The 24485-nt window shown below is 33.6% G+C and overlaps 2 protein-coding genes across 3 annotated transcripts in view; both read right to left on the bottom strand.

Annotated features, from left to right (window-relative positions):
• The window catches only part of LOC111057564 (neuropeptide CCHamide-1 receptor), a 169990-nt gene extending 169003 nt beyond the window's left edge, over positions 1-987 (bottom strand). For both annotated transcript variants that reach the window (XM_039438839.1, XM_039438846.1), the window contains exon 1: positions 491-987. The gene's annotated coding sequence lies outside the window, so the exon portion shown is untranslated. The remainder of the gene's footprint in view (positions 1-490) is intronic.
• Positions 988-14799: 13812 nt separating this feature from the next.
• Positions 14800-24485, bottom strand: part of LOC111057276 (alkaline phosphatase) — a 35552-nt gene continuing 25866 nt past the window's right edge. The window contains exons 5-9 of the mRNA XM_022344704.2: positions 22365-22527; positions 21709-21898; positions 20998-21167; positions 15735-16017; positions 14800-15021 (exon numbers count right to left, since the gene is read on the bottom strand). Of these exons, the coding sequence (XP_022200396.2) occupies positions 14816-15021; positions 15735-16017; positions 20998-21167; positions 21709-21898; positions 22365-22527 (1012 nt within the window). The 3' untranslated portion in view covers positions 14800-14815. The remainder of the gene's footprint in view (positions 15022-15734; positions 16018-20997; positions 21168-21708; positions 21899-22364; positions 22528-24485) is intronic.

Here is a 24485-nt window from a genome sequence, read left to right as displayed (position 1 = left end):
TGAAGATTTTATGTCATGTACTGTGCTAACCATTTTAAAATTTCTGAATTTCTTTCATATTTTTGTCAGAATCGATGCCCAACTATGGAGTTCATGCTGAATATTGCTTGTTTATCATCTTCGGAGTTCGAAAATGTACATTACTATAATACGATCTTTAACTCTTGAAAACGGATGAAAAATTATTAGAACGGAATTATTGATTTTCAGAGAAATCAAAGAATTTGAACCGCTACTAGGTGGAGAGAAGAACTATAGATGTACTTTTATTTTATAAAATGAGATAGTAAGTGAAAGTGCAGTCTTTTTATTGATAGAACCACACAGTTAATTGGAACAATATTGCAACTTATCTACTTTATGGCGTAGAGCAACCGAAAAAAGTCATATAACAGTAATTTTATTTATTCAAGTGGCTTAACAGATATTATAGTGCCACAATAGAACAATACATAAGTAGTGAAATAGTGTAAATATTTTTTGTACTTGCCTTCAGAACTTTTGAGTTGTATCACATTTATTTTAATCGATTACTGTGCGAATTTCATTTTTCAAAGTTTCATTGTTCACACCTAATTATGTACAAGAGATCAGTTACTTCTCTCGCAGATACAATGAAAAGACTTAAATACAATAGTATTCCTTGTGAGAATGCAATCACAACAAATTTTAACTCTTCAACCAGCTGTTTAAAGACTGATTTTCAATTTATGTCCGAGTAGAAACTGTCTAGTTTGTGGTTTTATAGTAACGAACATCTTCACATTGTAATAGATTGCTGCGGCTGATGAAGATACATGAAAATAATGGTGAGAAAGGTTCGTGAACCATGATGGCTTTTTTGTGATGTTGAGTCGCGAAATCGCGCGTTTCAGAAAGAGGCGACGTTGGTGGGAGTGTGGCCGATACAGTGAGAGACGCGCAGTTGACTGAGAGGCAGCTCTGGGAGGCAGTTCGGCTGGTGCCCCGAGCCCCCCCGAACACCACCGAACTCCAACGAGTCTGTGCGATTGACTGCATTTTTCCCGCCAAAATGTCCACCTCTCTCTGCCACCAATAGTTGGAAAGTCAATAGACTAGAACTACTAGAGATCTCTAATCATCACAAGTGAGCCGGCACCATTGGAGCTGAAAATTAGTTTGTATCTTGTCAGTTCAGCCGGCTGCCTGCGTCTAGTAAATAAGTGAGATATCTCTCGGATAAGTCATGCTTGATCGAATCTTATTTATGACGCTGTTCAAAATGTTGCACATAGAAAACTAGACTTTCTATGTTGAAGTTGATGATGTCTTGTACAACCAGAATAAAATAATAAATATCGTTTTTTCAAAGTTTGGAATTTTAAGTTACAACTATTTGTAATTAATTTAATTCAATTTAAAACTTTTTTTTTAATTTAAAAATGATTTGTGGGTGATGAATTATATGTTTTGAATTTTAAATTGAAGAATTTTGAAATGATACATAACCTAGCTACATTTGTAGTCTGTTGTATAAATTAGAATTGGAACCGTTTTGGGCTTATAAGCCTGTGGTACTTTCCTGTAAGTTGTGTAATTCTGAATGATTGAATAAATCCAGCTTGATATTTGTCGATTTCTATTTTCATTTTAAATCAATTATAGCCTACCATTTCGCTCACTAAGTTTACATATTATAGTGCATTATTTTTTCTGACTGTGTAACCTAGGACTCATAGTATTACGTTTCGTGTAGCTATTCAGTAATTTGTATGATTTGATAGCTTCAGGGAACGATAATGATGAGTTGATTCTCTCCAAGGTATATTATGAAATGTGGAATAATTCATTTCCCATCACATATGGATGGCTTTTTGATTTGCTTGAGTCTAACTTTTTGAGGGTTTCATCATGTAGGGATGTTGGAAATGATAAGAAATATCTCTTCCGATTATCGAAAAATACCTCTCACAGTAAAATTGATTTATTCTCGAAAAAATACTTCAAAACTCTCACAAAGGATAATCTCTTCGAATTATTTGAAATTCATAGTTAAAGCTTTGCTAAAAAAACATACTGCTATTCATGCTCATTTTGTCTATGCGAACTACCCACAAAACTGATTTTTATGCCTACCATATCGGAGATGCAATGCTTCCCGCACAATTCATTACTGAAGGTTATATTGAATCCTTTAATTGCGATCAAATACGCTGGTGGTAACTGTTTATGATCAATTATTTATATGATGGCAATTCAATCGATGAATGTATGAATATTATCTATCCAAAACAACTTTTTTTGTCTAATTCATTCTCATATTCATCGAGACTATAACTGTCCATCAGTCCAGCCCTCTCCGCTTGTTTGAATCTGAGCATCGATTGGATAGAACTACTATACTACAGCACATTCTGGACGTAAAGATACTCGTGCCATGAGATATTAATGGGAACAGAGACGACACTGACGGAATACACGAGTTTTCATGCTTATTTCAGAGGAATAACATCCTCCTCCTATTTTTCATTCGAAAGGGTTCTCCCCTGTTCAACCTGAGAACAAAGACATTGAAATAACAGAAAAGAGCATCACTTCTAAAGGAATATTAAATTTAAAAAATTCATTCGAATGAACCTCTATAATAGAAATAATTATAATTGGAATATATATTTTTCCATGTGCACGAAATAAGCATTGATAAACGTGATGAGATGCAGTTGGCTAATGAGACAAAGTATAGCGTAAATCAGAGTAAAATTTTTGATGATTGTTTACAAGTCTTATCATAATACAATTCACTCGATGAATGTATCAAAATCATTTATTCAAGACAACAAATTCGATCATTGTATTGTTTGTGCCAACCTTATAAATGAATAGATAATACAATATATTTCTATCCTGAATACAATATTCTGTTTCGGAATAGTTATTCGAAGGGAATAAGTAATACATGTATCTTTGTGACCTATGAGTAAATTGCATACAGAATCTTAAAAAAAATTATGTCCTGCTCCTGACGGTGGTATTTCAGAAGGCTTGGGGAAGAAATGGAGGAAGATGGAAAGTGAGTTTTAAATTTCTTGAATACCTAGAAAGTAGCAATGTACTTTTTCGTGGCATTTTCTGCCACGGTGGATCCCTCTCTGCTTATAGAATGAGCAAAGTGCTTTTTTATAGGGAATTCATGGATGCTCTTTGCCATAAACATTTACATAGTCATTCAAATAGAACTTCTGCTGAGCAATACAATATGGCTAGCTGTCTCTGTTCTCAACCATCCAATATGAGTTTTTCGAGATTTTTTTTCAATACAAGTTATTTATTATTATTTATTCATTTATTGTATAAAACACTATAATCATAATACAATTATGACATTTGAGGAAGAACTAGACTGAGCCTGTACTATTTCTCTCCAAAAATTTTGATAAAATGTTAATGTTGTCCAAAAGTTAAGGTTATGTAATCACACACTACTTCGTCACTTGATTTTCGATCCAGTAATGATGATTTAAAATTTCCAATTTTGAATGTTGATTTTATACTCTAAATGAATCACAGAATGTATCACAATAAATCAAAAACTTTAGAAATATTGCACTTATATAAAAAATTTGAATACAAAATCAAAAACCTACTCACAAGTTTTTGGAAATAAATTTCTCTATTACAGAAAATATTTCATTTTTCGGATCAAATTCTTATTATTTTTATCTACTGAGAGTTCGGATGGACACGTTGAAACGTCGGTCCCAGCTGCCTAAAAAATCAGTCGTTCAGAGGCCCTGAAATTGATCAGTTACGACCTGAAAACTCTGACACCAGACCTGAGCCAGCCAGGTCACTCGATATTATTATTATTATTATCTACTGAGGCGAAAACTTAATGGAAAATCTATAATGAATAGGACATTATTTAATTTGAATTAACAATAATAGAACATTTTCCTCAAATCATTTAAAACAATCGAAAACGTTCCAAATAACAACAGTAGCACCATCGTTTTATATAATTATCATGGAAGAGATTTATTTTTATGTGAATTCAATGGTTTTTGTTTTATGGTGGGAAAGATTTATTCTCATCATGTTGAAGATAGACCAGTATCATAGGTATGATATACTGAACAAAACATTACAAAACATTATAAAAATATTACAAAAATAAACAAAACATTTTTCTGTTATTTTTTCAAACATCCAGGGTGGTTGATAATTGACTGATAGCTGATATATCTTTGCTGGGAATCAAACCCTTCATCAAAACCTACTTCAACTCTAGAACCAATATACAGAATGTGTGAATGGAATCCTAATAATTTCAAGTACGAATTGAATGCAGAGTGAATGAATACAATAATCATTTCTAACAGGTACAGTATTTATAGAATAAATGATAATATATCAGATTATGATAATATATATATATATATTATATATATATATATATATATATATTATATATATATATATATATATATATATATATAATATATATATATATATATATATATATATATATATATATATATCATATGGATTATGATAATATATATTGATAGTATCTAGTACATGGGATAGCCTAATTTGTTGCACTTCAGGCCTGAATGATACGAACTTGAGAGAAGAGCAATTTTTTTCAGCTTATTTATAGGATAATGTTATACATCCTTGAGACTATTATGCTTGTATAGTTGGGGCCTTAGAAGTCCCAAAACATATTTCTGAATATTACAGGATAATTCATTTGTAGGCTGGGCTGAACTTATTTCCTTGCCACGAAGCACAGACTTCACATCCTCATTCGAATGTGCAATACAAGCTCAAAACTTTAAGCCTTTTTTTATCATGGCAAGGAATTTTGCGGCGGTTGGAACAGCTCATATGGCAAGTAGTGTTGTGTTATATGGGGAGGAGGATAATAACTTATCCACATTCAGATAAGAATTGATCACGAATGAATTTTTTATTCAAATCGAAACAAATCCCATTTGTTTCCTCTTACAACTATTTCGACGGTGGTGTTTTTATTTCAGCATCTATTCTAGAATAGATGCTATTCTAGAATATTCTGATACTTGGAAAGTTTAAAGAGATGAATACTCTTCGTGAAACAAGTCAATTGAATTGACATGAAAAAAATCTCCGGTTACAATATTATTATTTTCATTGATATTCACTCCTATGATACACATACAGAATAATCATCATTTTGTGGAGCTGTGTTTGAAGTCCAGTAGATAATGTTGAAAAACATGAACTTTTGATGTATTTTATGATTCTTCAGAGTCAGAGTCTTCAGACTCTTCAGAGTCTACCTGAACTGAAATTTGACACAGGATCCTTGTTTGTGTAGAACAATGTGAACGATTACGTTTATGACACACATTTCATCATGTCTCCCTACATTTAATTACATCACTTTTATTGTTGAGTTGAAAATAGTGTTCATTCCTTCTGGTGAGTAAGCATTTGTCATACCAGTCGCTAGTCGCCTGTGAAGCTGTGGGTAGTGAAGATCAAAAATGTCCCTAATATGTTAGAGATGTCACTAAGATTTTCCCCAGCGTACGCCTTTCAAGATGAAATGTGACTTCTTCCTCGGTTGAGGACATCACAGGGGAAGGAAAAGGAAATGGCAACGTCAGAACAGCTTACTTTATTCCACACTACAGCTCCCTATGCTCCCTGGAGTGCTTTGGACTTGAGAGTGCCAGGTATTAGAATGAATGCTGCCACCATGTTCCTATTCCTTCACTGCATTAATACACTGACTCAATATCGTCATCAGATGGGAAAAATCGTGAGAAATCTTTGCGAATATCGTTCCTGATCCTTCCTCATTCCAATAAGTTCAAAAATGTAGCACACTCGTCAGAATCTCTGTAAATGCAAAGAATTTATTGATTAATGCAGATTATCCATGGTTTGATTATGCCATTGATCAACGCCACAGAACTACTAACTTGATAAGGATATTCTCAACAAAAATATTGTATTATACTAATTAATATTATTTACATCTATCCATGAAAATAGTTCAAACTAGGATACTGAATGAAGTTCATATATATGCGTCCTTCGAATGGAAGAGAGGAAATTATCATTTTTACTTAAATGTTGACAGATTAATCAACATACTAGTATAGACATGCAAACGATTTGCAATGCATTTTGTGTATTGTTGATATTTTCATTATAAATTCATGTTCATTAACTTGTCTAATGATTGAAATAATAAACATTATTTCCTTAAAATAATAATAATCTATCAATTACGATGAAAATGAATGAATTACTTTTGTCTATCTTAGTTCTGATTTCATACATTGGTGATTCAGGGAAGGTTTGTCAACACCGTAGTTCGGAGATGTTACAGAATCGATGAGTGACCATCCAAACGGTTTGATGGTCCAGATTTTCACAAGTAGTCGATAAACATCTTCACGAAGTAAGAGTGAGAAGGCTTTTAAAAGCCCATCCAAACCAATAACGCGGTCTTTCAAGTGCGGGACACTCTCGCTAAACGTTCCTTCGAAAAATGGAAGAAATTTGTCATTCATATTTCTATACATTAAAAAAAATCAATATCGAAGCTGACGAAAAAACCGATAAAGGAAGGGTCCAAAAAAATTATTATGTTATGAAATATTATTTTTCCCCTTCCTCTCTATAAACTTTGATGCCAAATTGTTGCTGAAAGGCAAAAAAGGAGAGAAAGCAGCAAGTCTTCTTCATTATACTGTAGTATATCTATTGACAGAATTTTTTGAGTTGCAGTCATGTAATATTAAGAGCTTCCACCCTCTTTTTTTCAAGTTAAGAATGTGCTGTAATAGTACCAGTGAAAATAAGATACAAATGATACTGATTCTTCCCATTCCTGCGTGACAGATATATTCAGTCGAATTTCTAAATAGTTGAGAAGCTATAGAAAATTCGAAATTTTGTTTATTTAGCACACGGATGTGGTGAAAATATTGTTGAAATGATATTTGCTTTTGGAGGAATTTTTCGTAGACTTTCGTTTCTCCTGAACGTTTTTGATAAAACTCTTATTTAGGGCTTGCCCCATTCAATCTAGCTCGCTCTCGTTACGAGACGTCTCAATTCAAACTCAATGGGGGTCAATGGTGCTTCCATTCTGTTAACTTTGGATGACACACAAATTCATCGCTACTAAATTTTCTAGATGATAACTTCAGATGAAGTAACTGATCATTGAATTCAACCGTCTTTCCTCCGATGATCTACAGGTATACAGTAACTCAAATGAGATTTTCTTTTAAATAATATGTTCGTATTAAAATCCTGTGATGTCTCCAAACAGAGAGAAATCAGCACAAACTGAAGTGCCACAGAATTATTAATTATCAGTATTATTCAAGTTTGAGAAGTCATTAAATTCACTATCCAACATAATTATCAATTAGCCTAAGAAATCAGAATTGGAATTTGGTTCTCAATGAAAAAGCATATTTCACCATTCTTATCACTATGATATCTGCTTATCATGATACACTAACTCGTTCTAGTAGTAATTAAGTCTTTCAATAGGCATTTTTTGAAGAGCTATATTTTTTGGAGGAATAAGTTAATTTTATGGAATAAATTGAATCCAGCTTCAGTATTTGAATAAATCTGTACTATTGATAGAGGTTTTCTGAATCAACCTATGATTTGAAACGGGGAGAAGAATGATGAGGATCAAAAATTCGTAAAAGAGATACTCACGTATCTCCATGGTGATAGTATTTGAATCCTTGTTTTTTATAATCCGATTAGAAGCGTGTATGATGTAAATGGCTAACGAGCTTTGGCTTATCGATCGGCGCGTCTCGCTCAGAGCACAAAATGAATTCACTTTGGATTTTGTAAGGAAAACGCTGGCCTGTTGATTCTTGCAGACTACGTGCTTTTCTTCCTCCCTCACAGCTGGGCAGAATAAAAGCCAGACCGAGACTTTATTACGAACTTTATGAGCGATAAACTGCGGAACAGATACGTGATTCGCTTCATTCTCAATCTCTGAGATTCAAATTTTAATCATATGTGTATCAGGAGCTCTATAAACTCGCTTTATTTTCACAGCTTTTAGATCATTGACAGGAATGAGGATTGACAAGTTGAAACTGTTGAATCTTCCTGACCATGAATAGCAATAGTCTAATCACTAGAATATTATAGTGAACATCATATCAGCGATAGTCATGTCATCATATATGTACTACGTACTATATGCAAGTAATCCTCACCGGAAAATATGTATTTCTAGTGAAAATATTCATATTTCACATGTTCTCAAATGAAAAAATTGTAGCTCTATCCATTCTAAATTTATTGTACTATGATCTATGGAAAAGGCATGTTCTATGGAATATGGTTCATGCACCATAAATTAATAAAGATTGAGGAGGATCTTGATGAGTTATGAAAGACTATCTCTCACATAACTGAATACAAATTCCATTTTGTCCCATTCCAGTGTCGGTTATTACAACAATTTTGTAATGAAATTTCGTTTCAATTATCACATATCAAATCAGTTATTAAAGTGTGGTGCTGTCAAATTTTAATAATAAATTTTTCCCTTGGAAAAATATTCGAAATCAAACATTGCACCAGATATTTAATATCCAATATTAATTATTAGGATTTTACAGATAGAGGGGAAACCTAATGCCTGAATTTTGCGGTTCTCAAGTCAAAGCGTATCATTGTTAAAAAAAGTATCTCAATACAATAATTATAATATAATAACTGTTGAAGGAACAATCATTGATTTAGGTATTTAGGCTATAGAATATGGAAAGTATCCGAAATAGATTGTTCCCAAACATTCATTAAAATTTTCATAAATACAATCATCCCTCCATCCTAATGAAGGCTTGGATAACACTACACTCTTCCAACTCACACAATAATTTATGTTTTTCTCAATAATTGGAACATCAATCTTCAGGGAGAACAAGAAAATGAGGACGGACTCTGATGACACTGATTGGACATATCGGCCTCATTTGTCGTTTGGTCATTTCTATTCATACGAGTTTTATAATAAGGCTTGTATTTGTTGAAGCAGTCAAACGTATTGTTCATGAGTTATTGAATTTCTTCTGTCTACCGAATTCGGTTATCATTGCAGTAGTCTGTATTGGATGGATAGTTAAATGATATAAGCCCAGAATTTAAGAATCCTCAGATCCTCAAATTAGAACCAATCACGCGTTGTTCATAACATTTATCAATATTATCATAAACTATTCAGCGACAGATCCAAAATTCCACAGTTATTCTGTACTGTTTTATGACATCAATTTTGTGACTAGAAGTTCAGTTCAATTAATTTTTTCAACTCCATAACAAATTATTCCTTTCTCCAATATCGCAAAAACTTGCAACTCGAGTAGACATAAGCGTAAAATAGAATAATTAGCTAATTTTAGAAATAAATACATACAAATCTTGTACATAAAATTCACAGTTTTGCTCGATCATTGAAACATTGATCTTGAGGGGAAACATGAGAATGAGAACGAACTAGGAATTACATCCTGATTGGACATATCGGACAATTACCCCATTGGACCCAATAGGCAAACTACCTCTCGATCAGACATTAATAACTATTATGTGCTTGAACTTGTGAGAATTAGAGCCTGTTCGATCAATCGAGAGATTATGAAATCGAGACAGAAGCTAGAATAGTGTTGAATAATAACTTTATCACAACAGTTGATTGAAAGTTGGGAATTGAATAAAATGTTTTAATGGATCGAGTTGAGAGTTTGAACTGAGACGTTTTTCTACTTGGAAGCCAAGATATTTTAGTATTTTATGGTATGATAGAAAAAGTGTATCAATACCACCCTGCATGGATATTCTCAATGTGGATGAATAAAGACGGAGTATTTTATTATGCCCCACGCAGTCACATTTCAAGCAAGGTATATTATGAATGAAACGCGAAACGAATACATTCATCTTCTTGCTCTCAGAATGGATGATGCCATGCGGAAAATCGTGATTCGAATTAGGACAGACTTTCCATTCAATGTATATCCAAAGCTAGAAGGCTACAGATGCAACCAACTCTATAGAGAGGTCATCTAATTGGTAGCCTGAACGTTGAGCTCCTAGAATGTTAGCAAGAAATATCATTCATTCATCAATGCACTCGGACCAATTGGTAAGGAATCGGACATCGCGGTTTGCTTCAGGTTCAAATGTGTCGTATCTTATGAATATTTCCTACTGAACAGGCAGACTTGTTGATAATCTTGCTGATTCTAACAGACAAACCGGCAATGTCAACTTCCATGATAAAAACTCCTTTTATACAAACCAACACTTCAATCGCTTGTAGTCGAACTATTCAGTTTGTGAATTTATATTATGTTATTGAATGATGAAGATTTATAAATTCACTCCTCACAATCAATAACTTTCCCTTTCTAATTTTTCTGTAAAAAATCAGATAAAAAGGGAAGATACAATTTAAAAATATAATTATAACTCTTCAGAGCTGTGGAACATAATCAGTCGATTAACGAGGGTTTAGCACTAGCCTCCCTCCCACCATAACTTGGCACGCCGTCGCAAAAGTACTCAGAGTAATGCTCTTATCATTTACAGTCATATTATTCACACGAAATCAAAATTTTATAGTATTAAATAAGTTTAAATATCCACGCTGTACTTAGCCAAAAGGTCTATTTTCCTTAGGCGAAACCACACCCTGAGAGTAATTTTAATTATTAATTTGTTCTATTCTCTGAATCACCATTTAATATTAACTCGTTTTTTCTTGTTTAATTCGTCCAGTTTATGACCCTTTCCAAAGGCTATTATCCATTTTATTTTGTTTAATTGAAGAGTACCGAACCTTTTATATAATGTTTATAATTTAAAGATTCAAATCTGCTGTCAACCAATCTTCATTCTGTATCTATTTGAAAGCTATTATTTACATAATCTGTTCATCAATTTATTCAATATTTATTGTAAAAGTATATCCTTCAGAATATATTCATTTTACCGTTTTATTAAACTGGGTTTACTTCATTATACCTCCAATTTGATACATGACGCTTCAATGTGAGGCCGATATCTGACAGGTTCAATTAATTTTTTCAACTCCATAACAAATTATTCCTTTCTCCAATAACGCAAAAACTTGCAACTCGAGTAGACATAAGCGTAAAATAGAATAATTAGCTAATTTTAGAAATAAATACATACAAATCTTGTACATAAAATTCACAGTTTTTCTCGATCATTGAAACATTGATCTTGAGGGAAACATGAGAAAGAGAACGAACTAGGAATTACATCCTGATTGGACATATCGGACAATTACCCCATTGGACCCAATAGGCAAACTACCTCTCGATCGGACATTAATAACTATTATGTGCTTGAACTTGTGAGAATTAGAGCCTGTTCGATCAATCGAGAGATTATGAATTGAGACAGAAGCTAGAATAGTGTTGAATAATAACTTTATCACAACAGTTGATTGAAAGTTGGGAATTGAATAAAATGTTTTAATGGATCGAGTTGAGAGTTTGAACTGAGACGTTTTTCTACTTGGAAGCCAAGATATTTTAGTATTTTATGGTATGATAGAAATAGTGTATGAATATCACCCTGCATGGATATTCTCAATGTGGATGAATAAAGACGGGGTATTTTATTATGCCCCACGCAGTCACATTTCAAGCAAGGTATATTATGAATGAAACGCGAAACGAATACATTCATCTTCTTGCTCTCAGAATGGATGATGCCATGCGGAAAATCGTGATTCGAATTAGGACAGAGTTTCCATTCAATGTATATCCAAAGCTAGAAGGCTACAGATGCAACCAACTCCATAGAGAGGTTATCTAATTGGTAGCCTGAACGTTGAGCTCCTAGAATGTTAGCAAGAAATATCATTCATTCATCAATGCACTCGGACCAATTGGTAAGGAATCGGACATCGCGGTTTGCTTCAGGTTCAAATGTGTCGTATCTCATGAATATTTCCTACTGAACAGGCAGACTTGTTGATAATCTTGCTGATTCTAACAGACAAACCGGCAATGTCAACTTCCATGATAAAAACTCCTTTTATACAAACCAACTCTTCAATCGCTTATAGTCGAACTATTCAGTTTGTGAATTTATATTATGTTATTGAATGATGAAGATTTATAAATTCACACCTCACAATCAATAACTTTCCCTTTCTAATTTTTCTGTAAAAAATCAGATAAAAAAGAAATTTATAGGAATTTATTGTATATCAAAATGTATATTATTCTATATAATATTATAATGCTGAGTCCCAGATACATTTTAAAAATATAATTATAACTCTTCAGAGCTGTGGAACATAATCAGTCGATTAACGAGGGTTTAGCACTAGCCTCCCTCCCACCATAACTTGGCACGCCGTCGCAAAAGTACTCAGAGTAATGCTCTTATCATTTACAGTCATATTATTCACACGAAATCACCAATTCTTACACACACATTTTATTTACAGTTACACATAATATTATTCAGTAATTAAAGAGATATAATAGTAGCAAAATGTTAAACTGAAGAATCGTTATACTCATGAACTTTATTGAATTATCGAAACCTAATTATTCTACTACAAATAATATGATAATACGAATATTAAACTATGATTTTCTCCCTCCACACACAGTAGAAACAAGAACCAATCATATGAAAAACTTCCAAATTTCAATCTCTAATAATTCATACTCTCGAATGAGTAGGCTATACTCATATAGGCTATACCTATATGGGTAATATAGTTACTGTAGGCTATATACTAAATGTTATGTTATGCAGTGAATTGTTTGTATCTGTTGAATGCTGGTTGAATCATGAAGTGGAAGAAACATGTTTATTCAGTCGACAATAAAAATGAACGGGGAGCGAAGAAGAATTTTCCTGTCACCAGTGATTTACATACCAAGAGTTCAGAGTTGAACATTATTCTTGACTTTTTCGCACCCCTTACAATCCAACAAACGAGTACAAAGGGAATCTCAACTGTCTCATTCGATATTCAACTCTTTTCTTCAGACTTGCTTGTTTGACTTGTGATGGTAACAAAACCCTTTCCTTCCACTCACAGTATTGTTTTTGATCGTTAGAAGTAATTCAGGTCCCTGGTTTTTTTGTTCAATATTGAAAATATAGTTCATTCAAATTCCCTGGATTTGCAAACTGATAAATTCATCAAATCACATTAATCTTATTAAGTTTTGGAAGTAAAGAGCATAAGCAATTAGGTAAGAAGGGTGTTATCTTTAAAGCCCCTGTCGAAGCACCGGTTGAAAGAATTTTTGAGTAGTCACTTCTCTATTCTATCGACAGGTGACTGATAACTCGAGTTCGACCTTTTCCAAATTCACTATTGTATTAATCTCAGTTGATGTCATGAAAAGGGTGCTCCACAGCATTCCTATCTTAAGATGAGAGAGCTTAGCACATTGAGAGTACTTCCTACCAAACTGTAAATTCTGAAATCTTCCTTCTTAAAATATTGTCAAGAGTTGATATTAATGCAGGAAAGGACATTCCTCAACATCACTTCAAGATCAGTGCTTTTAATTTATATTTTTCATCCTGAATGGCATTTTAATAATGTCAGAAGATATGAATCTTCAAAATTGATAAATACCGAGATGAAGATCTCTTCTTGACGCATAGCCTGTTAAACGGAAATTGGATTTTATTGGAATGTGAACTCTCCAATATTTTAGAGCAACAAAGCTTTTTGTGTAGGAACTCATCACAGATATTTTATTAGGGAAATCTAGAAGTGCCCTCCTACATAAACGTTGGATTGCCCTCAATTATCACGTCACTAGTCATGAATATAATATCGTAATTGAGAATGACATTGAGTGGACGACTGAATGGGCTATCACTGAAATGAAATTTCAAGCATGCTGTACAGAATACTGATTGATCCACTATTCCTTCAAAGGACACAAAATGACCGTTGAACTAATGTACAGTATTTCAATTGAGGTAATTGGAATTAATTGCAACATTGGTCAAATCTACACTTTAATCAATGTGTTCTTCCCACTCATGTACTCTGTTAGAGTGATGAAGACTTACAAACTATATGTTGGCAAATCAATTTGACTGAACCATACAGAAGACCCACATGTGTAAACTGTGAGCAATTTACCCTCAATTATAAAATAACAATACTCTCAGTTGATCCGTTCACTCAAAGCTAAGGTAGAAATTATCGGAATAGAAAGGAAGGAATAGAAATTCTGATTCTGAGAATAAATTTGCTGTATCTGCTGTACCTGTATTCGAATCTTCGGATGGAATGAATTTTGAATATTTGCTTATTGTCCACTCTCAGTAGGTTGATAACTACTAAGAACGGAAATGAAAATAATTCATTTCATTTTATGTGGCTAGTGGAAGATGCATTCAACGAGATGTCACCCTCACTTGAAAGCCATAAACTTGGAGTTTGTGATTGGAACATGACTTCACCACATAATCTATGGAAAAAACATTTATTTCACACTTCCTTCGATTTTCTATAAGATGTTGATCCAACTCTATCAAAACTGGAACTACCTAACAACCTCTTTTGTAATTAATTGGAAATTATTGTTCTTTTGAATGATAATTTCTACTCATTCATAATACCTCTAACCTCATCGAGAGAAGGTTTCACAGATTGTGCAATTTCACAGATTCACAACATTTTAAATAAATTACAGCCTAGACAAAATCCGACTTGATTCAAAAGGATTGCATAGGTGATTCATGCATGAATAATGATGCAGCTACTTCACGTGAAACAGTTTCATTTTCTATTCAATGGGCTTATTTCATTGGGTGTTTTCCCGGGTCCAATACCAGCAGCATATGCCATAACGATTGGGATGAGATTCTGCTCGTAACTGCCGGTGAGGAGATGTGACCAAGGACCTTTGGCGTAGACGGGAACATCTTCACCACCGTGGTTGGCTTCTTGTTGAGGGAATGTAGCTGGGAAACGGAAGTTCTTATCTATAAGTGGAGCAGAAATGCAAGAAAAATGTTCTCAATATAGATCTCAATCATATTCTATTGTTAAATAAATTTATGCTTTTTTATGATTTTTGTAGAATTGCAGAAGCTGAAATTCCTTTTAAAAGACATTTTTATTGAGTAAATTAAGTTTTCATCACTTTGGAGTGAGAAAGAAGCATCAAGATAGATTCATTTTCCGATTTCAAAATTCTTCTCCATGATTGTATTTCAGTTACTAGTACCGATAATAATAATAATGTACCGGTATATTTGTTTTCAAATAAGTTGGTCGATTTGTTACTAATAACTGAAATACAATCATGAAGGAAAACTCTGAAATAGGAAAATAAAACTGTCATGATGCTCATTTCTCTCTTCAAAGTGACAAAAACTCCATCGTGGATTGGATGCATTATTTATTAATCAAACTTTTATATTCTTGAGAGCCAAATAATTGATATAATTATACACCTTGAACAAGAATAAAATAGCCTTTCTCAATCCATAGTTTTGAAAGGCTTGATCATCATTGATTCAGTTAGGTAAGTCTATAGTCTAATTATAAATAAGTCAGTTAGGTAAGTTTATGGTCTAATTATGAATAAGTCATTTAATAGTTTCATTCAATTTTCATCCTTATCAATAAATCTGTATAAATTGTGCAACGTCATAGTGGGATTATCTTTCTCAAGTTTGTGTACAGTACTCACCTATCTGGTCATCCCAAAATGGATATCGAAGCCCATCCCTTGTGAAAGTATGATGATATCCAGGACCAGCAGCGTAACTGAGGATGGGAAGTGGCATTTTATCAACATTTGATATGCCTGCCAATCCAAATACTGATGAACCTCTTACGGGATATCCGCTGTGAGTCAAAGTATGCGAATGATCAGCAGTAACAACAATGAGAGTGTCATTCGCATTCGAAAGTTCCAATGCTTTCCTTATAGCCATATCAAATTCAATTGTCTCATGCAGAGCTATGTGAGCCTGAAATACAAAATATTCATCAATGCTTGTTTTTCTGTGAAGGAAGTAATTATTAATAATGATTAATAATGAAAGTTATAATCGTAGGTAAAAGAATTTATGAAACTCTTTAATGGTACAGCACGAGAAACTGCACCTTTTTATTCATTCACAGAAAGTATATTCATTTGAGTATCACGGTATTGGAATATACAATATAATATATTGTTTCACTTCACAAAAAAGATTTACAAAATCTAAAATTAGATGAAAAAAATGTCGTATGTGAATATTGATTTGGATTTTAGTGCTGAATTATTGATACCTAAAGTATTTTACAGTCGAGTTTGATATCGTTCGAAAAAAGGTAGGCCATAATAAAACTTCTCAGTAAAGTTCAAATCGACATTGTTGAGGAAGTGATTGAATATTATCTATTATTGATAGGCCCACATTATTCAAAAATACATGAGAAGTAACTTCATGAGATGACAATGTAATTTTCATCCCACACGTAATTCGAAGAGAGCAGTGGCGCCTTTCATCAAAAGGATAGGGGGTCCTGGGTTTATCCCCAAAAATATTACATTCGAAGATCTTATATGCTTCATTTTTTCAAGTTTTACACAATAATGTGGTTGAATTATCAATACAAACATATACATTATTAGTAGTTATAGATTAAATCATATAATATTCATCAGGAATATACAGAGAGGCCCAAAAGTAGGAATAAACTGAAACAGAGTTGTTAAAAATCATGGAAACAGATCAATTTTCTTTTACAATTTCATTGGGGATCAAATTCTATTGGAAAATAACTTCCAGTTAGAAAGGTAAAGAAACTTCAAGCTGTTCCCATATTCTCTCCAATTCTGTATAATTTACAGCCATTCTTACAAGGCAATTTAGCTACATTGTTGATACTGTAGAAGGAATTAAACTATTGCTGTTTAAAAAAAAATATTGAATCAGTATGAGATCCTAAGGATTCTTGTAGATAGACCCGCATTTTCATTATTTATTTGATCCTTGGGGGGCCTAGAACCCCCCTGCCTCCCCCTAAATGGCGCCCCTGGAAGAGAACTAAGGAATTGGCTGAAATTTGAAGCAACGAATCGCACTCATTTCAGAGGGGGATCAAAGTTGATTATTTATGAAAGTATGAATGTGCCTATAGTCCAGTCAAAGAAAGATTATAGAGGGAAATGTTTGGAAGACAAATTTTGACTCCTATTGCAGCAGCTTTAGTATTAAGTGTGAAATCTCCAGTCTTGCAGCAATAGGTCAATTGGCAAAGAAATATGGAGGGGATGTTTTGAACACAATTTTGGAACTAGCAGCTTCTGTTGAGACTAGTTAGTGGGTGAACATTTCGAAAGTCCCCTTTCCTAACTCATGTGCTAAGGGGATGAGGGTGGTTTGAAAGTTGCATTTTTTAGCTTTTTGCTTCCACGCTCATATCTTGTAGACAATTCTGTTCAACCGACATAACTGACTAGCTTGATAAATTATCTTCATTTTTGTTCAGTGGAGTTTTGTGATATTTTTAACAGTTCCCGAGATATTTGCTCTTGAAGGTGTGTAATTGTTAAAATAACAGGGTTCCATTCGATTTTTTTGCTCTTTCAAGACTTATAACTATTCAACAATGCATTGTAGAAATCAATGCTCATCGTAGGCCTGAAGAGCATCAAATTTTCTTCAAAATGATGCATTATTACACTATTCCAAGTTTCCCTTCCATTGTTACAGCAGCTTCAATGTAGGGGGTAAAATTTTCATTGCTGCAACAATTGATCGTTTGACAATGACACTTGAAGGGGTGTCCGTGACACGATTTTTGATTTTGCAGCTTGATTTGGACTAGTTAGTAGATGAACTTAGCGAAAGTGCACATTTTTATCCCCTCTGTTGAAGGTGTGGAACCGCTAAGTTGACACTTGTTGCAGCAATGAAAATTTTACCCCCTACATTGAAGCTGTAATAACAATGAAACGAAAACTTGGAATAGTGAAGTAATACATCATTTCAAAGTCAATTCAATGCGCTACAAACCCAAGATAAGCATCAGTTTTTACAATGCATTGTTGGAAAGTTATAAGCCCTGAAAGAGCAAAACATTGGATAAAAGCCTGTTATTTCAATAATTATTCACCTTCAAGAGCGAATATCTCGGGAACTGTTGTTGATATCACAAAATTTCACAGATCAAAATGTGTAGAGAATTCATCAAGCTTCATTTATGAATAGTTGGTTATGTCGGTTGGACGCATTGCTTTCTAGTTATGAGCGTGGGATCAAAACGCTGGAAAATGCAACTTTTAAATCAACCTTATCCCGGTAGTACATGAGTTATAGGAATGGGGACTTTTGATAAACCAAAAAATGATACCCCCGAACCACCCCCACCCCCTTATCACAGGTTATAGGGGGGGGGGGCGGCTTTTGATATGTTTACCTCCTCACTACCCTGAACAGAACGGTCAAAAATTGTCTTCCAAACATTTCCCTCAATACCCTATTTTGAGCATTCATTGCCTGGACTACTAATGAACGTGTGAATTAATGAACCAGAAACAGAAGATCAAAATTAAACAGATGTGGTTTCTTATTTTTGATTCCCTCTTCAAGTTTTAGAATATTACATACAGTGACGAAATAATAGAATAGTTGAGCTGCGTTTACACCAAAGTTAGTAACAAAAGGATTAACTTAATCCTTAAAGATTCTATTAGATTGAACGGAATTTGACTAAAAGCGATCATAGTTTCGTTAATACTTTTACAATGCACCACAGTACCACATTCCGCAATTCTGGTATCGATAGATATACTAAGGGCCGTTTGCACAGTGACAGTTTTAACTAAATTCCATTTTAAACTGGATTAAATCCGTATCAAGTCTAGTTTGTTATAATGTGACTGCCCTAGCATAAAAAGTGAAAAAAATACAAAGTTCCTAGGTATTATCCTTGACCAACACTTGAGGTGGGATGCACACATCAATAACTTATGTCGTAGGCTAAGATTCGTAATTTATAAATTTTACAACATCGGCTTGCTGAAAGATAGAGATATTGCTCGATTGGTGTATTATGCTTATGGCCAATCAGTCCTTCAGTATGGAATCATCGCCTGGGGGGGAGCCAGAAATGTCCATTTCAATAAATTGTTTGTCACACAGAAATTTTTAATCAAAGCTATATCTTCCAAACCCAGACTGTACCCAACTAACGATCTCTTTACCGATTTCAAGGTTTTAACCGTCAGACAGCTGTATTCAAAAAGCCTTATCCTTTACATAATAAAAAATAAACACAAATTTCATCCTCGTGTGACTCAATATAATTTAAGAACATCTAGTATAACCTACAACTTTGACCGTACTGCTCTCGATGTATGCTGTAGACAATTTGTATTTGTAGCAAATAAATTGGTCAGTTTTCTTCCTGGTGAGGTACTAGATATTGCAAATACTTACAATTTAAGCAAGATTATAGATAAAAACATATTAGATTACAAGCTTGATGAGAAACTATTCCAGTAACGTTACTCAATATAAATGTCCGTATTGTCTCCTTTTCATTTTTCCTTTTCATTTTACGTCGATATATTTATATTTCGACCATTTAAAACTCGAGTGACCCATATCCTAAAATACTTAATCAGATTACGCTGTGATCTGTCTGATGTATTGAATAAAAATATCTAATTTATTAGATGCAATATTAAAAAAAAAAAGAAAAACATCAAAATTTCTTGATTAACCTGTCTCTCTCTTAGTATTTTTCTTCTTTTCCTCTCAATTAATATTTTTAACCGCTAATTCTGAGTTGTTGGTTTTTCCCAATTTCAATTTTAACTACTACCGTATTGAATTCTATATTTAGGACTCATATCTGCGCACAGGTTCAACGCCTATGCAGGTATTAATATTTTCCTTTTGAGTGTTCTGTACTTTTTGCATAGATTAACATTTATTATTATGTATTTTTTTTATATATACACTGTTTATAAATCTCTTTAGTGTTTCTCTATGCTGTAAAGTGTTGTATTATTATGTTTTGTTTTTGTTTATTTTTGGGAAATAAATTTCATTTCATTTCATGTGTTCCATTTTGAGTTTAAGCCACCAGCTGAATTAATCCAGTTTAAGCTTTGACTGTGCAAACGGCCCCAAGTAGTACAGTACAGGTATAACTTTATACCCTAGGCTATTTCCAATTTATAATACTAATAATTACTAGTAGTAGTGTCGTGATTGAATGAACCAGACATAGTGGGTGAGATTAAAAGCAGAAGGTTACGGTGGACGGGACACACTCTGAGGAAAGAAGAAGGAGCTCTGACAAGCAGTGTACTGAGGAATAATCCTATAGGAAGGAGACCAGTTGGAAGGCCAAAAACTAGATGGTGGGACCAGGTCCGGAGAGATATGAGGAGGATGGGTCTGAAAAAAGAGAAGCCATGACGCTGGTGACCGAAACTTTTGGAGAGGCTTAGTTGATGAGGCTAAGTACCGACTGGGGTACGAGTGGCCACCGCAGTAAGTAAGTAAGTAAGAAAGAAAGTGTCGTGATTACATGAGAGAACAGAAGAGAAACTTTTTTTTCTGTGACCTTTGGTGAGAGCAAGTTTTATGGAAAGTTCTTCATAGACCTTGCATGAGAAAGAAGCAGAGCCCGGCATCTAACAGCCAAAGTGAGTTCTAGGTGAGGATGATTCGCAACTTTGCTGGTAGAGCGCAGTCACGTTCAGAATTGGCATACGCCAGTTGAAGACAGCATCCACAATGATAATGTCATGCTTTATGGATCTTATTAATTTGATATTAATTTACACGGTGGGTGTGGACGGTATTCGTATAAATCATCAATACAACTGAACTAATTTACCATTTAGTTATGCGATATTTGAGTTTTTTGAATATATATAACATGAAAAAGAAATAAGTGAAAATTGTAATGTTGAGATTGAAAATTTGTTATCAAGTTCAAACCTTGTTGGCGTGATGAGCCAAATCGATCAATCCACCTTCAACGAGGAGAAAATAGCCTTCTTCATTCTTGGAAAGCACTCTTATAGCCGCTTCAGTCATTTCAGCAAGACTTGGTTGTGATTCTTTGCCAGGTAAAAGTGCATATTGGAAGTGGCTGTCAGTGAATAGTCCTGCAATTCAAGTTATGAATTTGAAATATAGCCAAGATATTATGAATGGATAAAGTTTTCAATTAGCATTTTATGCACTATCAAGAACAACTACTAAAAATATGTTTTGTCAAAATCCACATATTTCCAACCCAACTAGGTTGAATGGTAGAGGACTTTAGTGAAAACTCCGTCGAATAAGGGATTTTTCTATTCCATTTTATTCATATTTTAGTAGATTTTCTTAGTCAATGAGAAGAAAACATTTTATCAGATGATTATTTTGAGTATTCTCCGTTTGTGGAGTAGTGTGTCAACAAAAAAGAATATTTAAATTGATGTAAAGAATAAACTTTCTCTCGCTTACCCTGTTTGAAAACAGGGTTGACGATGCTAATTCACTTGAATCCTCCTTCATTTTCTTCTGTAAATGGCTTTTAGTAAAATATTTACTATACGATATTAATCTGTCAACTTCTGTAGTATATGTTAGGTAGTATTTGTAGTATTTGTCTGTATTATGGGTTATTTCTTATTATTCATAGAATATTATGGTACTCACCTAGTAGGTAATCGGTTTCAGTGACATTGCCCTCAACCAGTTGGCTTCTAGTCGCAACATACTTATTCCTAAGATTCCTCTCTGTTTTTTCTCTAGTCCATTCTTTGATCAAATCTATATTATCTGATCTCCCTCTTTTTATTTCTTGACTGCTGGGCAAGAGTTTCTCTCTACCTCCTCCGAGTATTACCTGAAATAAAATATATTCACTGAACTGCGTATTCAATAGTCAAACTCGTTATACCAATGAAAAAAATAAAATATAGAGAGAATCATAGTTAATTCATTGAGGATAGGCATCTTCTAGTATTTCAATAGGTGTGACTTTCAATGATCGACGATAGGAGATTCAATAGGAAATACCACTTTTCCTATAATTACTCAATCATTGGACGTAATCCTTTAGAGACAACGGAAGTTTCTGACACTATTACTCAATGGCATGCGTAGTGAAGATCAACATTTTTGTACATAACATGCATATGTCAAGTTATAGACTTTTTCAAGAGATGATAATAGAAATGATATAAATATAGTGTAGGGATAGTGATAGGAATAGAAAGGGTAGTGATATTGTAATAAAACAGTAAGAAATAGTGATTCTATTCATACAAAATATTGTTATGATTGTAACTCCAAGTATATTATCCACTAACATTAATGTTTTTACCAGGAAGATCTCTGATGAGTTGTTGAGCGATGTCTCTGCATGCTCGTTTTTGATCGATTGCCTTGTTTGAGTCAGAAATGTCTCTGTCTGATTCCCAGTGTCTATAACAGGAGTGAGCATAAGCACCTGCCGGTGTTGCATGGGTTATTCTGTGGATTAAAAGAGATATCTTAGAAATAGGAGAAAAGAAAAATCTTAAAACTTTGTTCAAAATTAGTTAGTTCATTATTTTATGGTTTACTATAATTTTTGAGCGTTTACAGAACAAATTTCTGAGATATATGTATTACAAGAAGTTTACTATCTACTGTCCATTTTATTTCTCAACTGATACGCTGAGGTGTATATTTGGAATTGAAACATTATAATCAAGGAGGGATGTCAAATCCCTTATTTCCCTTTAAAATTTACTTAGCAATGAAATAGATTCTGCTTATTTACTTTCTAAACTAAATATCTACATTTCATCCATGGCTCGTCGCTCTTCATTTTCTTTTCTTGTAACACGCTCCAGAACAGAAATTCATTATAACTCTCCAATTAATAGAATCCAGAGGCTTCTCAATCTCTTTTCTGGGCGACTAGACGTCTTTGGGTGCTCTCGTGGCAGATTCTGCAACACTCTGAAGGGCTTAATTTAGGATAGATATTTGTGGCCATGTTTCCGTATGACATTTTTCTTTCTTTCTTTTTTGTGATTTTTTTTCTTCCCAGTGCCCACATGATTCTTTGTTCTTTCTAAGATATTTTAAGTGCATATTTTCCCACCTCTCATATTTTCTCTTGGAAAGTAGTTTCAGCAATAAATGTGAGATAAATAAATAAATAAATAATCATATCGTTTAGTGAGCACACGATATAACTGAGTCGTACAATGTCAAATCAAATGTACAATGTCAATCAATACAATGTCAAATCGAATTGAAATTCAAACAACAATAGTATTCGAAGTGTTTAAGGAAATAATTATGGTGATAAACTATGTTTGTGTTGTATCGCCATATTGGATTATCTAGTGTTATGAATTGGAAAAAATTGCCATCAGAAATGAAGTGCTTTTTTAAACTATGTTTGTGTTGTATCAATATATTGGATTATCCAGTGTTATGAATTGGAAAAAATTGCCATCAGGAATGAAGTGCTTTTATAAACCCGGGTTCTCAATAAGGCCAGTCCGAAACACTCGACGAAGACAGTAGAGAGAGAGTTTTCAATTACCAGGTAAATCGTAAAAGTTTGTTGTCCGGAAATCAAAGCGTGCTGAATTTGAAACGATCATAAGGATCGTTAATGAATATTCAAAGAGATTGTATTGTGATGACAAGGTAATGCAAGATTTCATTCATTCGAAATCAATCTTGTTGAGGGGGAAGAGATTAGAATTCGTTAGTTTGTAGTAGTGTAATTGAATTTATTTCGAATTTCCACAAATCAGTTTTGATCTTATACTCGTACAGTAACAGAGAGGAGAATTATCTTATATTCTTGAAAGTATTCATTTGAAATCGTCTTGTGATTACCAAGGATGAAAAGATATTTCAATGAATCTTAGTCCATGATTATTGATGAAGCTGTTCTAAGGAAATATCTGAACGCACTCTTGATTATCTCAACGTGAATTGTATCAGATGAATGAATTTAAATATTGATGAAAAATATATTTTTATTATCTCTTTCTGAAAGAGTTCGTGGAATGAACCTTCCTGTGGCTTACAGATTTCATAGAGTGAACGTTTAGTGGAGAGTCAAAGGCCGGTTATCATGGCAGTAAGAGTCCAATTAGGGAACAACCGAAATTGCTGGGCTCTTTGTAATGTAAACTCCTGTCATAAAGAGTGAAATTCAATTAAATTCGTGGCCCACACCGGGATCAGAAGTGGGCTACTGTAGTCAGAATAATACCGGCATAGTCCACTTGACCGCAGTCTTAATTGCTGATGATGCTGAGTGCAGGCACTGGTATGAGCAGGACTCAATTTCCATGACAATCCATTTATTAGTTGCAGATGGAGTTGCAGCCATAGCATTCCAAATCTTGATTGTAGACCACTAAACAAGCACTGTTATTGGCTAGTCAAGCAAGAAATACATTGACAACTCAATCAAT

Source organism: Nilaparvata lugens, chromosome 1 (genome assembly GCF_014356525.2).
Source record: "Nilaparvata lugens isolate BPH chromosome 1, ASM1435652v1, whole genome shotgun sequence".
NCBI classification, from domain to species: domain Eukaryota; kingdom Metazoa; phylum Arthropoda; class Insecta; order Hemiptera; family Delphacidae; genus Nilaparvata; species Nilaparvata lugens.
Note: the sequence above shows the minus strand (reverse complement) of the source record. Positions and strands in the feature narration are given on the sequence as shown.